This window comes from Notamacropus eugenii, chromosome 3 (genome assembly GCF_028372415.1).
Source record: "Notamacropus eugenii isolate mMacEug1 chromosome 3, mMacEug1.pri_v2, whole genome shotgun sequence".
Lineage (NCBI taxonomy): Eukaryota > Metazoa > Chordata > Mammalia > Diprotodontia > Macropodidae > Notamacropus > Notamacropus eugenii.
The window spans coordinates 96,867,138-96,886,709 of NC_092874.1; the positions used below are offsets into that span (position 1 = coordinate 96,867,138).

A 19,572-nucleotide genomic window follows, 5' to 3' on the forward strand; every position below is an offset into this window, starting at 1 on the left:
CTCCATATCACACGAAGACCCTAAGATGGGTAAAGGCCTTGACGCTTAATATAGCTGGGCATAATGTGGCTATTAATTGTGAGAAGGGTTCTAGCCTTCTCCTGGCTATTCCTAGCTGCCTGTTCACACAGACTTAACATAAAAAATTAGGAAATTCTATGTTACTGTAAAATATCAGGCTACATTCTTCAGAAAGGCATTGCTATTTAGCAAGTAGTGTGATAGACCAGAAGGAACATTAGACATATTGTCAGGAGACTTGGGTTCAGCTGATGTCTGAATTCTTTATTGAATATGTGACCTGTGTTAAACTCTCTTTGTTTCACCAGCTCCCATGGTGGAGACTAGGTAGGAAATGATTCTGCTTATCAATAGGATTACTCCCAGAAAACAATCATAGCAACTGATACAACAATGGAGAAAATTAACTTTACAACTTTACAAAGGCAATCCAAAGCATTTTCAGCCTCACTTCGGGCACCATTATGATTGTTCTCATACTCCTCCTGTTTGCGTTTGTACTCTTCCCTCTTATTATCCTCATAGGACTTCTTTTTCTTTTCATAGTCTTCCCATTCCTTATAATGCTGTTCTTTTTCCTCTTTCCACTTTTCCTTTTCCTTCTCCAATTCTTCAAACATCTTCTCATATTTCTGTCTGATTTCTTCTCTCTCCTTCTCAAGCTGCTTTTTGTATTTTTGTTGAAGATCCTCTGTGTCCTTCTGGAGGAGATCTTCCACAGATTTGTATGTATCATTGGTGTAGTGGGTGCCCCCATTAGCTTGCACCATTGACTCAACCATGGCCATCAGCTCTGAAACCTGGGCATCTCTCTGGGCTCCACTAGCATTATTATTAAATGCACAGTATCTGTGCTCACACTTCTCCAACAATTCCCTGAAATAGGGGTTCTCAATGGTTCTTACGTAATCCCCTACACTTTGATCTCCCAGCTCTTCTTTCCGAGTGAAGACAATGATTAGAAACTTCACTGATCCATCTCCTAGAATACGATAAAGCCGTTCAACAGCTGCCTTCTCCTCCTGGGTGAAACGACCCACTTGCAAGACCAGGAGTATAGCATGTGGTCCTGGAGAGGATACTGTCATGAAGCGAGCTATTTCTTTCAGATTTTCTTTCTCTTCAACAGCAGTGTCAAAAATGCCTGGAGTATCAACAACAGCAATGTCCCTCCCATTCCATGTGGTCCTGGCTTTCCTGCAGACCTTGGTGACTGACCCTCCTGAAGGCTTAGACTCAAACTCTCTCCTGCCCAGGAGGGTGTTTCCTGTTGCACTTTTCCCAGCCCCTGTTTTCCCCACAAGGACAATTCTGAGTTCTGGCTCCCTTGAGCCTCCTCCACTGCTGCCTGGGTCTGTAGAAAAGAAATAAGAAAGAAGCATCAATGATTGTTTTTGCTGATGATTGTAATAAAGCCTTGTTCAGAAATTGCAGCAGGAGGACGTGACTCTTAGGTTCTTGAAGGCTATGCCAGTAGAGCACTAGCTGAGAAGGGTCCTAGTAATCTGGACAACCTTTGAACATAACTATGTATTGTCCCACTGAAATTCACAGATCCTTGTCAGCAGAAGAGAGACACTCCCCCCCCCCCCCCCAGGTGACAGTTCTTTTAAGGTTATTAGGAGGTGGCATCTCCTAGGTTTATATAACTACAAATGCAACCCTTCCTCTGGGGCATATAATGAATGAATTATTATTGCTTGTTGGAAAACCCATGCATGTATGTACACAATTATGGCCACATTATGCCCAGCCATATTAAGTGTCAAGGCCTTTACCCATCTTAGGATCTTTGTGTGATGTGGAAGTTTATTCCTTCATTCCCCAATGAATTTGAAGGACAATTTCAAGGTGAGAATCCTAAAGGAGAAAAGCTATCACTCCCTCTGAACTCTGAGTGCAGATAGAAGAGTATATTTTTTCACTTAATCTTGCTTTTTCTTTTTTGTTTTCTTGCCACATGGCAAATATGAATATATGATTTTCTTGACTTCAGATGCATAATGGGAGTAATATTGCTCCTCTTTTCAATGGCTGGGTAAGGGATGGATGGAGGGTGAGTATTTGGAACTCAAAATAAAAAAGAATTCAAAAGGTACAAATGTCATTAGGAATCACTTAACAAAGTAAATGAAAATTAAATTGAAAGTTTATTTCTCATCCCTTTGAGAGTCTCAATTAGTAATAAATATGTAAAATACCAGAAAAAGCTGCAAATAAATATGAGCCCCTCTGAAAACTTCTTATTCCTCACTTATAGGAACAACCCAAGGCCATTCTCCATTCACTTGACAGATAATTCCCAAGTTTCCCCTAGGGATTGTCTATTACTTTTTACTATTGCCTCCACACCTGTTGAGAAGGTCTTTTGGTCTTGTCCAATTACGTTCTGTTCCATGGGGGTGAGCCCACAGTGCACAGCACAAGCACCCAGCTGGAGGACCCTGGGGAAGCCTGAGGCAGCAGCATGCAGATGGTGGAGTTGCAGCCCAGCGTGAGAGACCAGTGGAGCTGACTGAGGGACAGCTGCTGAGCCCCAGATATCAGCCACAGCAGCTCCTGAGACATTCGGCCCACAGATTAAACGTCTGTAAGAAGCCTACTTGAACTTTCAGGAGCCAGGATGGAGGAGTGATCAGTAAATGCTATCTCCTCTACCAAGAGGGGTGGAAACTCACACTAGGATCCAGGCATTCCTCATGGCTCCAGAGAAAATGGGAAGGCAATAGGGCATCTAGGATCACCAACCCCCAAGCTTGCCTTTACTTCAGGTGAGATGAGGAGATTTCCTGTGAGCAGACCACCTCTCCCCCATGATTAACACACTAGCCCCAGGGTTGAATGGGGAAACACAAAAGAAAAAGGTAAGAAAACATCTTCCCTTAGCTTTTTCACACTAGTCAGCTCAACACCAAGTTCTGCAGCTCCTGAATGAAAGAACCAGAAACCACAACACACAATCACCACCATGAGCAAGAAAAAGCAAAACAAGGATCAAAAAACCATAGACTCATTCTGTGGGGCCAAAACCAAAACACAAATACCAAAGAGGTCAGTAGTGAGAGTGTACTTCCATCTGAAACTTCAGAAACCACTATGAACTGCTTGCATGCACAAAAAGCTCTCCTGGAACAGCTGAAGAAGGAAATAGAAGAAAAACTGGCCAATGATTTTAAAAGTATGAAAAAAGAAATCACTGATGAGAACATCTCTTTAAAAAAGAAAATTGAAAAAATGGAAAAGGAAACCAAAAACCTATCTGGTCAAATTGGATAAACGGCAAAGGAAGTTCAAAAACAAACTGGAGAAAATAATTCCATAAGAGGAATAATTGATCAGATGGAAAAGGAGATGCAAAAATTAATTGAAGAAAACAATTTGATAAAAGTTAGAACTGGGCAAGTAGAAACTAATGATTCTAAGAGACAGCAAGGATCAGTCAAACAAAACCTAAGAATGAAAAGATAGAAGAAAATGCAAAATAACTGATTGAAAAAACAACTTATCTGGAAAAGAGATCCAGGAGAGAAAATTTAAGAATTATTGACCTGCCAGAAAGCCATCATGAAAAATCTTCAGCTAGATACATTTCCAATAAAATCAGCGGTGAAAGAAGGATGTCTATTATCACCACTATTATTCAATATAGTACTAGAAACGTTAGCTGTAGCAATTAGACAAGATAAAGAAATTGAAGGAATAAGAATGAGCAATGAAGAAACTAAGCTACCACTCTTTGCAGATGATAGGATGATATACTTGGAGAATCCCACAGAATGAAGTAAAAAACTATTTTAAATAATAAAGAACTTTGGGAAAGTTGCAGGTTACAAAATAAACACCCACAAATCTTCTGCATTGCTATATATTAGTAACAAAGTCCAACAGCAAGAGATGGAAAGATCAATTAGACACTATAAAATATTAGGGAGTTTACCTGCCAAAACAAACCCAGGGACTATATGAACACAATTACAAGACACTTTTCACACAAATAAATTCAGATCTAAATAAGTGGAAAAACATCAGTTACTTGTGGGTATGCCAAGTCAATATAATAAAAATGAGAATTCTCCCTTAATTAATTTATTGATTTAGTGCCATACCAATTAAACTCTCAGATAATTATTTTCCAGAGCTGGATAAAATAATACCAAAATTCATCTGGAGGAACAAAACGTGTAGAACATCAAAGGGACTAATAAAAAGAAATGCTAAGGAAGGTGGCCTAGCACTGCCAGATCTCAAATTGTATTATATAGCAGCAATTATCAAAACGACTTGGTACTGGCTAAGCAACAGAAGGGTAGACAAATGGAATAGACTACGTACTCAAGGCACAGTAGGCAATGAATATAGCAATCTCCTGTGTGATAAACCCAAGGACCCCATTTTCTGGGATAAGAACTCACTGTTCAACAAAAATTGCTGGTAAAACTGGATAACAGTGTGGTGGAAACTAGGCACAGACCAATGCCTGACACTGTGTACAAGAATTAAGTCCAAATGGGTAGAAGATCTAGGTATAAGAGGGATACCATGGACAAATGGGAGGAGCAAGGAATAGTGTATATCTCAGATTTATGGAGAAGGGAAAAATTTTTGACGAAAGAAGAGATAGAAAGCATTATGAAGTGCAAGATGGATAATTCTGATTACATTAAACTGAAAAGTTTTTGCACAACCAAACCCAATGCAACCAAAATTCAGAGGAAAGTGGTATATTGGGAAAGTATTTTTACAGATAATCTTGGGATTAAAGGCTTCATTTCCAGAGTGTATAGATAACTGAGTCAAATGTACACCAATACAACAACAATTCACCAGTTGGTAAATGGTGAAAGGATATGAATAGGCAATTTTCAGAAGGACAAATTTAAGATATCTATAATCTCATGAAAAAATGCCCTAAATCACTATTGCTTAGAGAGATGGAAATCAAAACAACTCTGAGGTACCTTATCCCACCTAGCAGATTGGTAAACTTGACAGAATAAAAAGACGATAAATGTTGGAGCAGATGTGGGAGAGTTGGAACATTAATTCATTGTTGGTGGAGCTGTGAGCTGATCCAACCATTCTGGAGAGCAATTTGAAACTATGCTCAAAGGGCTACGAAAAGGTGCATAACCTTTGACCCAGCAATATTGCTTCTAGGGTTGTATCCCCAGAAGATCATAAAAATGGGATAGGGTCCCACATGTACAAAAATATTTATGGCAGCACTGTTTGTAGTGGCCCCAAACTGGAAATCAAAGGGATGCCCATCAACTGGGGAATGGTTGAATAAATTATGGTAACTGAATGTAATGGAATAGTATTGGGCAATAAGAAATGAAGAACAGGAAGACTTCAAAGAGGCCTAGAAAGACTTATATGATCTGATGCTGAGTGAAAGGAGCAGAATCAGGAGAACTTTGTGCACAGCAACGACCACAGTGTGGGAGAGTTTTTTCTGGTAGACTTGGAACTTCGTAGCAATGCAAGGACTAGAAAAAAAATTCCCAGTGTTCTTCTAAGGCAAAATGCCTTCCACATCCAGAAAAAGATCTATGAAATTCAATCGCAGAATGTAGCAGATTATTTTTGTGTGTGTGTATATCATGTTTTGGTTTGTTATATGATTTCTCCCATTCATTTTATTTCTTCTACACAGCATGACTATAGTGAAAATGTATTTAGTAAGAAGGTATGTGTAGATCCTATAGAGAATTGTATGCCATTTTGGGGACGGAGGGGGGAAGTGGGGGTAGGTAGGGGAAAGGAAATCTAAGTTCTAAGTATCATTTTAGAACACCAAAAATAAATAAAATTAATAGATAATAAAAAATAAAATGAATGTTTTTACATGTGATTGAAAAAATAAAATTAAAAGTAATAAAGAAATATTTTCAAAATACTTTGCAATATTATCTCATTTGATCCTCAGAACAATCCTGAGAGGTAGGTGCTTTTACTGTCTTTCTCATTTTTTGAGTGAAGAAAGAAACTAAGGCACACAGAATTAGGTGACTTGCCCAGTGTGTTAGAGCTAGGATGTGTTGAAGCCTGGATTTGGACTCAAGTCTTCCTGATTCCAAGTCCAGTCTATTCAAGTCCATGCATTGTACCACCTAGCTGCATACTACTGACTGGGTTCTGGGGTGTGACTTAGGAAGGCAAGAACTGGGGTAGAATAAAGTGGCTCTTCAAAATACTTCTGGTTCAATAGTTTCTGACTCTTCCTGTCTAGATGCACCATAACTGTGCGTGGGGTTTTCTTGGCAAACATACTGAAATGATTGCCCTTTTCTTCTCCAATGGAGCCACTGGATCTTTTTGTGAGGCAATCAGAGGTTAAGGGACTTGTCCTGCCTAAGGCTGAATTTGAATTTATATCTTCCTGAGTACAGGTCTAGAGCTTTATGCACTGAAGCACCAGCTGCCTCTCTTCTAGAGGCTGGTAAAGATCAAAGGCCAATGTATATTCAAACAACCTGTAACCCTCCCCCTTCTCAAGAGAAAGTGATGGAACTGCCTACCCTTCCACCTTTCCCCCAATCCCTCATTCTGAACCATCAATCCTTTCTCCTTCAAGGCTGCCTTTCAACTGAATTTTAACTATAATGTTTAACATGCATAAACAGCATAGATGTATGTGCTTCTGTGTGTGTGTGTGTGTGTGTGTGTGTGACTGAGTCCACAATCTGCCTTCTCTACCTCCCAACACTGTTTCTGATGCAGTTAATGCCCTGACTCCTCTCTAGCTAAAGGTATTTGTTTTTGAGTTTTAAGAAAGCTCAGTCATATTTTTGTTAAGTGTTTTTGGTAAGTACTTTTTTCTGACCTCCACCCTTCCAGGGTGAATGAGCCCCTCCTTTCCCTGACCTCTTCAGACAGCTCTCATCACTCCTGACTGAGATTTGCCATCATGTATTATCTCCCATCAGGACAAAGTGATCCAGGTGGGTTCTAACTGGGAGAAAAAAGCTGATGAGACACTAATCACTGAGACTTTCTCAGAATCTGACTTTCTTACACTAGATCATTTTTTCCTCTAGAAAGTACTCTTTTGTAACACTGCCCTCTGTTGACATCTGGAACAAGGCCTTGCATTCAAAAGAGTAATTACCAGGGGTGGAGGTATCTGAGCAACAGTCATACAGTGTTTCCAGATGTACGGGTTGACCAAGACCTGGGATCTCCACTGTGATTTTCAAGTTCAGGCTGCTTGGAAGTTCTTTCCCTGCCATTTCCCTAAGGAAAGAAAATTGAAGTCCAGGGTAGTTATCACTTTCCAGGAGGCCCCACCCATAAATGACCCATTGCTCAGTGACTAAGCTCCCCCCATCTCTATTACCCAAGATTCCTGCAGTAGATAGTGACTCTCCTGGGATGGAAAGACATCACACTTGTATGGAGGCCACAAAGGAGTCAGAAAGCATGGACTGAGTTGCTCAGCTTAGATAGAATCTTGTTAAAGAAGTAGGAGAGGGCAGAGGCAGAGCTAGAGAGTAATCAGAGGGATTAGTTTGTTTGAGGGGAATAAGTACTTATGTGCCACTAGAAGGTTTGCAAAGCACTTTACTAATATTATGTCTTTTCGTCCTCACAACAACCCTGGGAGGTAGGTGCTGCTATTATCTCCAATTAACAGTTGAGGGAACTAGGCAAACCAAGTCCAAATGACTTGCCTGGGGTCACACAGCTAGGTAGTGTCTGTGGTTCAATTTGAGTCAGGTCTTCCTGACTCCAGGTTCAGCATTGTACCACCCAGCTCCTTCTAGTGTGAGGGGAGATACAAAGGGTGAATTGGGTTCACTTTAGGAGGGGAAGAAGGCTATGTTTGGTGGACTCAGCCTTGAACCCTGGCCTTGGCTTAATGCCTGAGGCATCAAGTCAATCTATGGGGAAATGGCAGAGAGATAATCCTAGTGTTATCTGTTATTTTGCTCCTACTAATGATTTTTGGAAAGCTGCTCATCACCTGCCCAATAAAAGTAAGTATAGTACTTCAGGAGGAAAAATGATATTCAAAGACGTAGAGGACTTGCAAACATTCTTGATGAAAAGAGCAGAGGTGAATACAAAATTTGACTTTCAAATACAAGAAAGAAGAGAAAAATGAAAAGCTGAACAAAAAAGGAGAAATCATAAGGGACTTATTAAAGTTGAACTGCTTATATTCCTACATGGAAAGATATTTGTAGCTCATGAGACCTTTATCATTATTAGGATAGTTGGAGGGATCATATATATATATATATATATATATATATATATATACACGCACACACATACATACACATGTAAATATATATGCTTGTATGCATATGTATATTTGTGAATATATATACACTTACATATACACACACACCCACTCACATATATACATACATACATATATATATTTATGCATTTATATGTATATTATATATATCTATACAGAGGGCACAGAGTAAGTTGAACATGATGTGATGATATTTAAAAAATAAAATTAAGGGTTCTGAGAGGCATATATTGGGAGACATCAAAATGGAGAGATAGAATAAGGTAAATTATCTCACACAAAAGAGGCAAGCAAGAGCTTTTACAATGAAGCAGAGGCGCTGGGAGGTGACAGGGAAGGAATGAACCTTACTCTCCTTGGATTTGGCTTAAAGAGGCAATAACATTCACACTCATTTGAGTATCTTATCCTCTAGGAATAAAGGGGGAATGGGATAAAAGTGGGGAATGATAGAAGGGTGGGCAGATGGGAGAAGGGGATAGTCAAAAGGAAACATTTTTGTAAAGTGACAGGTTCAAAGGAGAGAATAGAATGAATTGCCCGGGGGGGGGGGGGGTGGAATGGGATGGAGGGAAATAAAGTTAGTCTTTCACAACATGATTGTTATGGAAATGTTTTGCATAACTACATATGTATAACCTAATCAAATTACTTGCCTTCTCAATGAGGGTGGGTGAGGAGGGAAGAAGGGAGAGAATTTGGAATGTATAGCTTGAAAAATAAATATTCAAAAGTGTTTTTACATGCAGCTGGGAAATTAGATATACAGGCAAGTGGGTATAGAAATCTATCTTGCCCTATAAGAAAGTAAGGGGGAAGTGGGTAGCAGGGGGTGTGGTGGGGTATTAGAAGGGAGGTCAGACTGGGGGAAGGGGTATTCAAAACACATGCCATCTTGGAGTGGAGAGGAAGGGAGAGGTGGGGAGAAAATCTGGAATTCAGAATCTTATAAAAACTAATGTTGAAAAACAAATATAAATGAATTAATTTTAGAAATTAAAAAAAAGAAAATTCAGAGCCAAGAAACAAATTGAAACCATCCAATCCTCTCATTTATTGCTATGGATAAGGAAAGCAAGGCTCAATTATGTGAAATGACTTATCTAAGGTCACACAGGTAGTTTCTGTGCAGAGTCTAGAAAACTGAGTGCTCTGGGTCCTCTATCTCCCTTTAAAATATTCCTTGAAAATATGCATAATAGACAAATTTGACTATATCTAGCTGTGTGTCTCATTCTATATATTCAGTCCATCATCTGTCAGGAGCTTGGCAGCCTTCTTCATTGCAATGTCTTGGAATCATGATTAGTCATTGCATTATTTGATGGTTTTGTCTTATAAAGGTCTTTATTTTGTAGAGATTATGGGATATTAATGGGATGGAATATGTGTCATAAGAAGCAGGAAAGGGGTTGGTTTCAAAGACATTCAGGAAGGCTGGTATGAACTGATATAGAATGAAACAGATGCAGTAGAAAAAATTAGACTCCATCAACCATTTTAAATAAGATATAAATATTTTGCCTGGGTGTTCAAATAAGTTAACATTTGCTTTAATTAAATACCTTACATCTTGATCTACTAAAATAATAATTTAAAAAATGCATCTCTCTATGTGATTGTTTCTAGTAGGAACATTTATATTCATGTCCTTTTTCAAATGAAGAGATTACTAATATGATTATTTTATAAAAGAAAATGCATGAAAAGGCCATATGTAACCTATTGCACTTAAAAGTCAATGTCAATTTATCACCTCTTTAGAAACCACTCTGTTGGGAACACATTTTATTTTTCCACTTCCTTACCACATCTAACATTTCTCAATAAAATTCCTTTTATATTTCCTCAAACTATTTAGTTTCACCAAGCAGAAGAATATTCAGTAAAAAGGAAATAAATTTAGAAAGGTCCAATTAAGTATAATTTGGAATAGGGTTTTATAGTAAAGCATAAAGACAGACATTACTGAGGATTTTTATGGAGTAAATGATATACACATTTTGCAGATGCACTTGACATAGTGGACAAAAGGGTTGAATTTGAGCAGGAAGAGCTCAGTTTGGACCTGGCTCTGACTTCTCAGAACTGTATGGCAGTATACACATCAATGTTTTCTGAGTTTCATTTTACTTCTAAGATGGGGATAATAGTTCCTTATATTATTCATGTCTAATTTTCATCACTGAGAGTTTGTTTTATTTCTTAAGATCAAACAGTAAATCAAAGAGCTTGAATTTTCTTCCAAGTGGTCAAAATCCAAATCTAATGCTTTTGTAATTTTAAGAAAAATAGATTCTTAAAGGGAAATTATGGGGTTTAAATGAGATACTGAATATAAAACCTGCTGCAAACTTTTTGAAACATGTGAGTTTGTAATAGCAATATGGTTATAGGCTTGGTACATATTCAATTCAACATGTATTCTGTTTGATTCTCACGTTTTTCAGGGAATATAACCATATTGCTTGATGTTAACGACAAGATTTTGGATGATCTAAACTAGAAGTGTATAGCCTTTCATGTACTGTTTTTTGTGCTGTTTTCAAGAAGAAGCAATTCCTGTTTTCAAACTGTATCACATTTTGGGATGTTTGTTTTCATTACAAAGCTACTATGTGTAGTATTTCCCATGTCATCAATTAACTTTTTTGGATCTTCATTGGTTGTTCCATGGGTCTTATATTTCAATGTATTGTGAAAAAAAATTGATTCTATGTTATCAACCTCCTTTATAATATCAGTTTGATCAAATACCCACTCAGCCTTTGTCTTTTCAGAATAAAACTTATGATCTTCCTACCAAAAAAAAAAAAAAAAAGCTGATTGTCAGCTTGAGTACAATTAAAATAGCTCCCTAAACACTCAGTTCTTCTGAGCCACCCAAATCCTTGCATCCAGATTCTGGAGCCATGAAATTCTGAGCATAGTTGCTCTAGGCTGACAGCCAGGATTCCCTGTTCCAACTGAGGGTCCATCTACACAAGCTATGGTGATTTGTGGAGGGGAATGGAGGTGACTGGAGTGATCTGTAGATGAGTGACTGCTAGGCATCTGAACTGGAGCAGCTGCCTGTGAAAGATCTGCCTTTGATTCCAAGTGATTGTCAACGTGGCTCTGACTAGCAATCTGAGGACCTTTACTTTCTTCCCCTAACTCAAAGTCAGAGATTTTCCCTAGCACCGAGAGATTCTTCTTCAGGATGCTCCCTTGTGATGTCAATGATGAGCCCCCTTGAGGCAGCCACCATCCAAACCCTGACATCAGGGTCTTCTTCCTTATGGGTTCTGCTGGGCCATTGCTTCTGAGTCTGTCACTCCTTTGATTGCAGAGGAGGTTGGAGACTGGGCCCACTCTTATCATATTCCCTGGGCTCTCCCTCTCCTCTCCCACTCTTGGGCAGGTGGCACTAATGAATGCTGGAATGGCCTTTAAAGCATCACTTCCATCATCATCCCCATGACAATCTGCATTTTGTGTCCTAGCTTTGAGAAGCTGTATATTGGATAAATCGTCCTAAGTAGGGGATGGGCTCCTTAAATAGGTACCTAGAGCTGGCCTTACTGAACTCTGTCTTCCCTAGAAAGACAGATAATTTTACAGTTGAGCCTACTTGACCTCCTGCAGCCCTGCCTTATCTCATATCCTGTAGGCAGTCTTCTGGGTCTTGAGGTTTCTGCTTCCTCAGAAGGGTCTATACAACCCAAGATAGCAGTTTAGGACCCTCTAAAATGTGAGGATTCCTTTCCCCAAGGACCATTCTCCTAGATGCTTCTTATAAAGAGTTTGAAAGACCAAGGTGTACACACAGGAGGAAATGTTTTGCTTTTTAACGCTATGGGAAAGGGGAAACTCTTTTCATTCAATTATGGGAAAAGTCAATTCACCTGAAATAAAGAGGCTCCCTTAGCTAAAATGGTGGCAATACTGCATCCCTGGATGTAGGTAAGAGGGAGCTTTCATCAAGGCTCCAGAGAAGAAGGGGGCAGCCCCTCAGGAAAGCCTTCAATACAGGGGCCAAAATGTGGTGTCCTTGCCCATTTGGGGCTTGTAGTGAGATGGGAATTTGGGATGGTTGGCTAGGAATCACTAAGTGAGTGGTATTAGAATGTAAGTGTGGAATATGTCTAAATAGGCAGCTCCTACTGTTATGTCCTTCCTCTCCTCTCTGTAGGTTGTTCAATAGTTTCTGAGTCTTCATGACCCCACTTGGGGTTTTCTTGGCAAAATTACTGAAAGGGTTTGCCATTTCACACAGTTATTAAGTGTCGGAGGTCAGATTTGAACTCAAGAGTATGAGTCTTCCTGCCTCCAGACCTGGCACACTGTCCAGTGCACCACCAACGTTCTGTGCCTCTTTTTACAGAGCCCTCTAGAAGTTTTCTCGTGGGTTCAGCATCTGTGCTGAACCGATTTCTCACAGCTGGACTCACAGAGTCTCCCCTTCCTCACCATCCCACTCTTGGCAGCCATCTTGAGTTGGTAGCTGGTTCTTGTTTCTGCTGTCAGAGTTCCCACTTGTGGAAAATGTTTTTGCTCTGGGTCTACGGCTTCTCTCTATTTATGATTTCCTAGAGAGTCTGTGTCTCTGCTTTGTCAAATATCTCTGGGATTCTCTTGAGCTGACTCTCCAGCTGCTGGATAGAGTGTCTACTGCTGTATAATGGACACCTTGGCCAGGGGTGGGGAGAAGGAAGGTTGGGTTGTGAGCTATAGAGTTTAATCTTTTCTTCCTTCAGGCGTCATACTCCATGATGTGACCACACATAGGCCTAGCTCCTGCTGCCTTGACTGTTGGTAGTCTTAACTATTTCTAAGCATTTATGGAAGGACCAGGTATGTCTCCTGAATGACACAAGGATTTCCAAATAATTTTCTTTTTGCTCAACTTTTTCCTACATGTCCAAAAGCACTTCAAACATTGACAAGCAGAAATAGTATTTTTACTGTGAAATAAAAATGTTCATCCTCCTGTCTCTGTTTTATTTGTCTTGGCAATAAAAATAAATGCCTTTCCTCACCTGAGGATTCTTAATCTGTCCTTCCTTCCCTCCAATGCCAGGAAAAAAAAGTGTTTACACTTGCAAAATAAATAATCCCAGAGGGCATAATGTTGTAACTGCTTCTTAACACATTGATACCTAATCGTTTGTGATTCTCTCCAGTTATTACCTACCCTGAGCTGAGGGAGGAGGAGCTAAAGCCTCCCTCTCTTTCATCTCCAAAACCCCATCTGCAGAGGCAGATTGTCTGAGCAGTCAGCTGGGGCTGGGTCTAAGTGTTCCCCCTCGCCCTGACATTTAGCCACCTCCTCCATGCCATGTCCTGGCATCATTCCCTTCTCTCATCTGTACCTGCTTAACGTTCAGTACTGGCCTGTCAAGTGCTGCTGCTGAGCCTGACCCTATGCTTGAGTATAATAATAAAACTTCCATTTTTACCTCTTCAATATCTGCCTTATGGTAAAAATGTATTTGACAGCAGTTACCCACACCAGGAACTCAGAAAGGAGATATTTCTCCCATAAGTCATCATGGTCCTATTAAGACTTTAGGAATTTGACAGCGTGTTTGCAATGCAACATTTAGATCCTGCTGGACTTTTTGGTTCATATGCAAACAACCTGCATGAAATGTCAGTCTAGAAATAAGCCTTGCTTATCCAAACTGTTAACTTAAACAAAAAAAGTCAGTCCAACCAGGTGATCATTAAATAAGGTGAGGCATTTTATTCATGGATCCAGGCAAATCTGTTCTCCACACATATCTCCCTCACTGTCCCTGAAATTCTCTCCTTGGCAGGTTGTCCTTTTGGGTTAAGCACTACCTCTTCCTTGAGGACGAAAGGTTTATGGGCAGGATAATGCTCTGCAACACGAATACTTCTGTAGGAGTTACCTGTGATTTTTTAGATGACTTTACTTTCTGCTAGGAGAAATAGGGCAGCTCTGGGACCCTGGGCTCTTCGCGAAGAAGGAATGATTTCCTGGCCAAAGGTCATGGAGCAAAGTATAGAAAAAAGAGGTTGGGAGTAACAAGGATAAATTGTGCAGACATGTGTTTCTCTGGTGCAGTGACTGCTGGGCAGATGACACTGTATAGTCAGACAATTCCCTCAGGCCCTACTTTGATGACCCTAGGCATCAGGCCTATGCTGGTAAATGTTTCACAACCAGCTTTCCAAGAAAAAAATGAATCTTTGAAACACTTTTAAGTCTAATCAACCTTATTAACATTTTCTCCATGAGTTTTAAAAGTCTATGCAAAAATTAAAACAATGAACCATAGCCAGATTTTTAGGGCTTTCTAGAAAATTTAGCACTTGGCTCTAGGGATCTAGTGAGAGTTGCTTCCAGCATGCACCTCTGCCAGGCACAAAGTAAACTCTTAGTAAAAGCTTTATCTAAGCCAGTTTCTGATAAACCAGTTCATATTAAAGTGTGAATGACATCTAACAGTTTGCTTGAGGATATTTCTCATGCTAGAAGAGGATTTACTTAGTCTTCCACTAGGAAAAACTTTTTTGCTGTGTTTATGGGGTGAAGAGAGGATGGAGAGAAATGGCCAGAGCACCCACCAGGAAGGTCCGAGGAAGGAAGGACAGCCTGAGCTGACTTTCTGCTCTCCCTTTGGGGAAGGTTAAGTAAATCTTCCTTTAGGATGAGAATGTAGCCAGAGGATACCTGGAGAAAGCAATGCTTACCCCAAAGAAATGAATGTATATTGATGAGATAGGGATCCAGAACAGGTTTTGGGAGCAGAAAAGGCAAGAGGAGAACTTTTTGGGCAACAGAGGCTTGCCTTTCAACTACAACACTCAGGACACCTCTTTTCTGAGTAAGTGTGATGCTGGCTTTCCATTTTGGGGTCATGACGTTGTTTGTGGGTCCCTGGATCCTCACTAGTAACCCCAAACTCAATCCATAATGACACTTACCTGACTGTATGGGCTTGAGTGTATGTTCCTTCTTGAGATTTGCTGAACCAGTGCTGATTTCTTCTTCTGTCACCCACCTCCTCTCAGGCACAAATCTGTCAAAGTGTGAAAGGACAGTCATTCACTTGGGAAGGGCTTGTCCTCTAGGAGCCAAACATGGGGTTCTTCCAGGAGTGGAGACTCAGCCAGTACACATATACTTCATCCTGACTTAAGAGGAACCAAAGCTAAGGTTTTAGGAAAGCAGAGAAACAAAGTAGACTGAGAGGGGCAGGTTTGCCTCCTAGACAGATGAGGGAGCCCACCCTCCCAAAGAGGTGCTGCCAGCCTCCTACCTGGTCAATCTGGGCACTGTGCCTTCATCAAAATAAACAGCTTTCTTCCTTCTCCTGGCAGCCTGAGCTTTGGTGTGGAGTGTGCCTGGAGCTTGAGTGTGTGTGAGCAGCAGAAGGCAGATTATAAAGCAAATGAAGTGCTGGAAAGTGAAAGTAATCTGACCCAGGGACCGCACATTTCCTGTAATGGGGACAGTTGGAGGAAATGTTTAAGGTCCCCTGAGTGGTCACCTGGCAAGTTTCCTAAGCTGAGGAACCTGGAAAATGTGAACTTAATTGGACTCCAAGTGACTCCTCTGGACTAAGAAGAAACCAATTCTTAATTACTAGAGCTGTGGAGTAACTAGACCTTTGCTCACTCTATCTCCCTTGAACTTACCCGGGTTTGGACCGTTTTCCTACCTGCTTCCCTGACAGTTATATTCAAGTTCCTCTTTCCTCTCCCACTAAAACCTTGTGAGAAGTGAGCCTTCCTCTTTCTCTCACCTTGGAAGCTACACTCTCCCTTTAAGAGCTTTTTCTCCTGGAACAGTTTTGTGAAGAAAAAAAAGAAGTTTTCGTGTAAAAGCCTTAATTGTTAAGGGATGTACGATATTACCACTGTTAACAGATGAAACTTTGGATGCCCAAAAGGAATAGGAAAAGACTTTTGTTTTATTTAATAAAATCCCTTATAGAATGTATGTGTAAAGGAACTGCTTTCACGTGGGATTTGAGCAGTGTGAGGTGAAGTTCACCGTGGCATCCATATGAAATACTTCAAACCCTCACTCGATCCTGTCATCCCAAGCAGCTCTCTTCTACTTGGGGGCTGAAACTCTTGAAAAAGTTGACTCCAATCAGAGCCTTCCGTCTTTTTTTCCTATTCCATTCGTCTTTTTAAACTTTTAAAAAATCTTGAACTCCAGCACCAAAAAGAAAAGCATATCAATATACACAGGCAAAAAACCAAACCAAACCAAACCCCATACGACCGTCCTATCTGAGATTGTGAATGTGTTTTATACCGCTATTTTTAGAAGTACAGACAGCTCTCACTTGGCGTACATGCGCATGGACTTTCTTTAAAGAATTCTGAATAAAAAGTCTGCATTCCAGTTTTGAAATCACGCAGGATTTCACTATGTGTAGCTGCCAGGAGAGGCTGTTAGTGCGGGCATTGAGGCTGCATACACGTTCTCAGGGCTCCTGCGGAAAACCCTGGATCAGTCCCTACTTGTGGGATGGGTCTATTTGATCCAGTGGAGGCTAGAACTGTGCTGGGGCATAAAGCTTTGGAAAACAGAATTGCTGGGAAAGTGAAGTGTCCTGGGCCCTTCGGGGGCACAGACTTCCTCCGCGGCAGTCCTCCCACGACCAAGCGCTCTGAACGCGAGGAGGGGACCTTGTCTGGACACTCTCTGCGTACTGAGCGTGCCAACATCCCAGCGCCAATGGCCAGCTTCTCGGAGACCTCGCCCGTGCCGCCCATCACGAAGCCCAGGCCAAAGCCAAGCACAACCCAGGCTCGGGCACGATAAAGATGGAAAGTAAGTACACAGTGACTGAGGTTCCTGTGTTGAGAGCAAAAATGCTACATATTTTGGGGCTGTTTGTAATGTAGGTGGTGGCTACTGTCCAGAAAATGCAGCAACTCCAGAACGGGCTGTTGTTAACAGTGCCAGCTGCTGTTTAGTGGGACCTCCTGCCAGTCCATCTCCAACTCATTCTGCAGCCCAGCCTTCCCCTGCAGGCTCTGCCATGCCAGCTGTCATCAGAGCTGTCACATCAGAGGCACCAAACACTGCCTTGATTCCTGCCTCTTCTATGAGAAAATCTACTTTCGATGCAGCTGGGGAACTTCATTGAAGTAATTGTTCTCCTGCTGAATGGCAGGCTGTAGTTTTCTTTCTCTTTCAGTCTTAAAAGTCCAAAGAACAAAACTACCATACTCTTTAAGACACAACATTATATACCATGGACTAGTAGTGTATTTGTGTAGTTTATTGAAACCAAAATATTACCTTTTGAGATGTCCTACATAGAAGACTGTTTCAAAGTCTTCAAATCTCCAAAGTATGCATATAACATACTTTGGAACATCTTCCTTGAAGAAAAAGCAATTCAATCACTTATATTCAACAAAAATACCCAAAATGTTCTGCATGAATCCTTGTGGCTAGCTGTCTTTTATTTTAAGTAGCTGCTGTTGTGGGATTTTCCCCCTCTTGCCATGACATGCCTATTGTAAATTTTAAAACATTTGGTGGACTCCCTGTCCTGAGCTGACAGTTTTATAACTTCCAGCAGTTAAAATTTAGTTATTTTAAAGCCTAAAAGCTTCATTATTCCCATTTTCATTCTGGACATAAGTTCATAGATTAAATTGTGAGAAGAATGTGCCAAACCACAAATATGTAGCAGGATTTTGCCCATTCTTTAACAGCACCTTATCATTGGGAAAACAAAGAACAGTACCTTGAATTAAAGATAAGACACAAACAAGGTAGGCTGTAAGTGTAAATGATTATGTGATTTGTCATTTTTCATTAAGAAAAGTAACATGGGCTCAACTTTCTGATCAGCGGTAATGTGAACTCAAATTTTGTAGAAACTCAGTAACATAATATTATGAAATTCCAAAGTCTCAGCTACTTGATTTTGAGACTAAAGAATGTGATATAGTAAGTCGAAACTATTTGTAAGTTAAATTCTTCAATATTTTTGCGTGTATCTACTAAAATATTTTATGAGATTTTATTTTTGAAGGGACTGAATAATTTTAGGAAAATATGAGGTATATTTTGCTTTACATGTATTTTCCAAAAGTTCTTTGTATGTTGCTGCTGTACCTTTTAAGCATTACAATTTAGCTTTCCTAGAAATTTTTAATTTGCTTTATAAGGCAAGGAGGAAACAAGTACTAGTTTGAAAATCTTCACAAGTTCATTCCTTATTAAAAAGAGGCAAGCAGAGTTTTCAAAGAGATATGACCAGAAAAATTTCAGGAAATGACAGGTTTTTTTGTGAGTGCGTTAGAACAGATTCCTAAAGGTCTTACAATTATTTCATGGTCATTGCCAGTAAGAGGATTAAAAAAAAATCCCTGTGCTTATAAGAAAATAGATATACTTTGGAATACATCTTTCATTAAATACTAATTTTTCCAATCACAGAACAAATGGATGTTTTTAATAAATGTTTTCCTTACAGTCTTTTTTCTCCATTAATATTCAATTTGATTTAGCCAAGAAGAGACTTAAAATAGGTGTCATATTTCTCTTAGTTCATTCTTATACTTGTCATATGGTCCTTGGTGGCTTGTTTGTAGCATTACTGTGGCAGCAGATGGCATTGCATTGGTTTATTTTTTGGTGGTGCTGGTAGAACTGAAAACCCTTCCTGAAATTAATTGAATTACATTAAAGGTTCCTAAAGTTTGACTGTTTTCTCTGTTATGTGCTGGTACAGATAAGATTGTTTTTCTTACATATTTGCATGCCTAACTTTATCAAGTGCCTTAATTGGTGCCTTTAAAGTTTCTTTTTTTTTAAGTGAAAGGTTAGGATGGCTTACCTGACTGAATTGTGGTTTTATTGTCTTGAATGGAAATAAATATTTTGGGAAAATCTGAGTTTTGGTTTCCATGAATGTCAGGATTTTATGTAAATGCTATAAAACTAGATAAGAAAATGTAATTCAATTTCATGTTTACATTGGAGAAGGGAGTAAAAAGTAGTAGGAACAAAGGGTACTTCTTTTTTCTAAAACCTCTTAATATTCTTGCCTAAAAATATTGGCCTTGCTACAGAAGTTATCAGTGCTAAATGTAGCCATTTAATAAAATTAGCCTGGTTTGAAGGACTTGAACTCTTATTCTGGGTATTGCTTGATTAGTAAGAAACCATGCAAAAATTAATTTACAAAATAGCTCTTACTATAGAAATTTGAGTTTTGAAATCCATTTCTCTCTCCATTTAGTGGTTCAATATTCTCTTGAGTAATTAAGACTTTGTAATTTAAAAAATTTTT

The 19,572-nt window shown here is 39.7% G+C and overlaps 1 protein-coding gene across 3 annotated transcripts; it reads right to left on the reverse strand.

Annotated features, from left to right (window-relative positions):
* Window positions 1-264: 264 nt before the first annotated feature.
* Window positions 265-15,953, reverse strand: LOC140533049 (GTPase IMAP family member 7-like). Of its 3 annotated transcripts, none has more exons than XM_072652333.1 (4): window positions 15,562-15,953; window positions 15,227-15,321; window positions 7,133-7,257; window positions 265-1,375 (listed from the first exon to the last, which is right to left on the reverse strand). In XM_072652333.1, the coding sequence occupies exons 3-4, from the start codon at window positions 7,251-7,253 to the stop codon at window positions 378-380; spliced, it is 1,119 nt and encodes a 372-aa protein (XP_072508434.1). In that variant the 5' UTR covers window positions 7,254-7,257; window positions 15,227-15,321; window positions 15,562-15,953; the 3' UTR covers window positions 265-377. The 3 variants fall into 3 exon arrangements, with proteins under 3 accessions (XP_072508434.1, XP_072508435.1, XP_072508436.1); XM_072652334.1 differs by having other exon boundaries at window positions 15,227-15,436; window positions 15,562-15,654; XM_072652335.1 differs by lacking the exon at window positions 7,133-7,257 and having other exon boundaries at window positions 15,227-15,436; window positions 15,562-15,742.
* Window positions 15,954-19,572: the final 3,619 nt, after the last annotated feature.

Excerpts from the sequence above, each read along its gene's own strand:
- LOC140533049 (XM_072652333.1), bottom strand. The coding sequence starts at position 7,253 with ATGGCAGGGAAAGAACTTCCAAGCAGCCTGAACTTGAAAATCACAGTG. Across the intron at positions 1,376-7,132 it reads CTCAGATACCTCCACCCCTG|ACCCAGGCAGCAGTGGAGGA; the intron begins GTAATTACTCTT and ends TCTTTTCTACAG.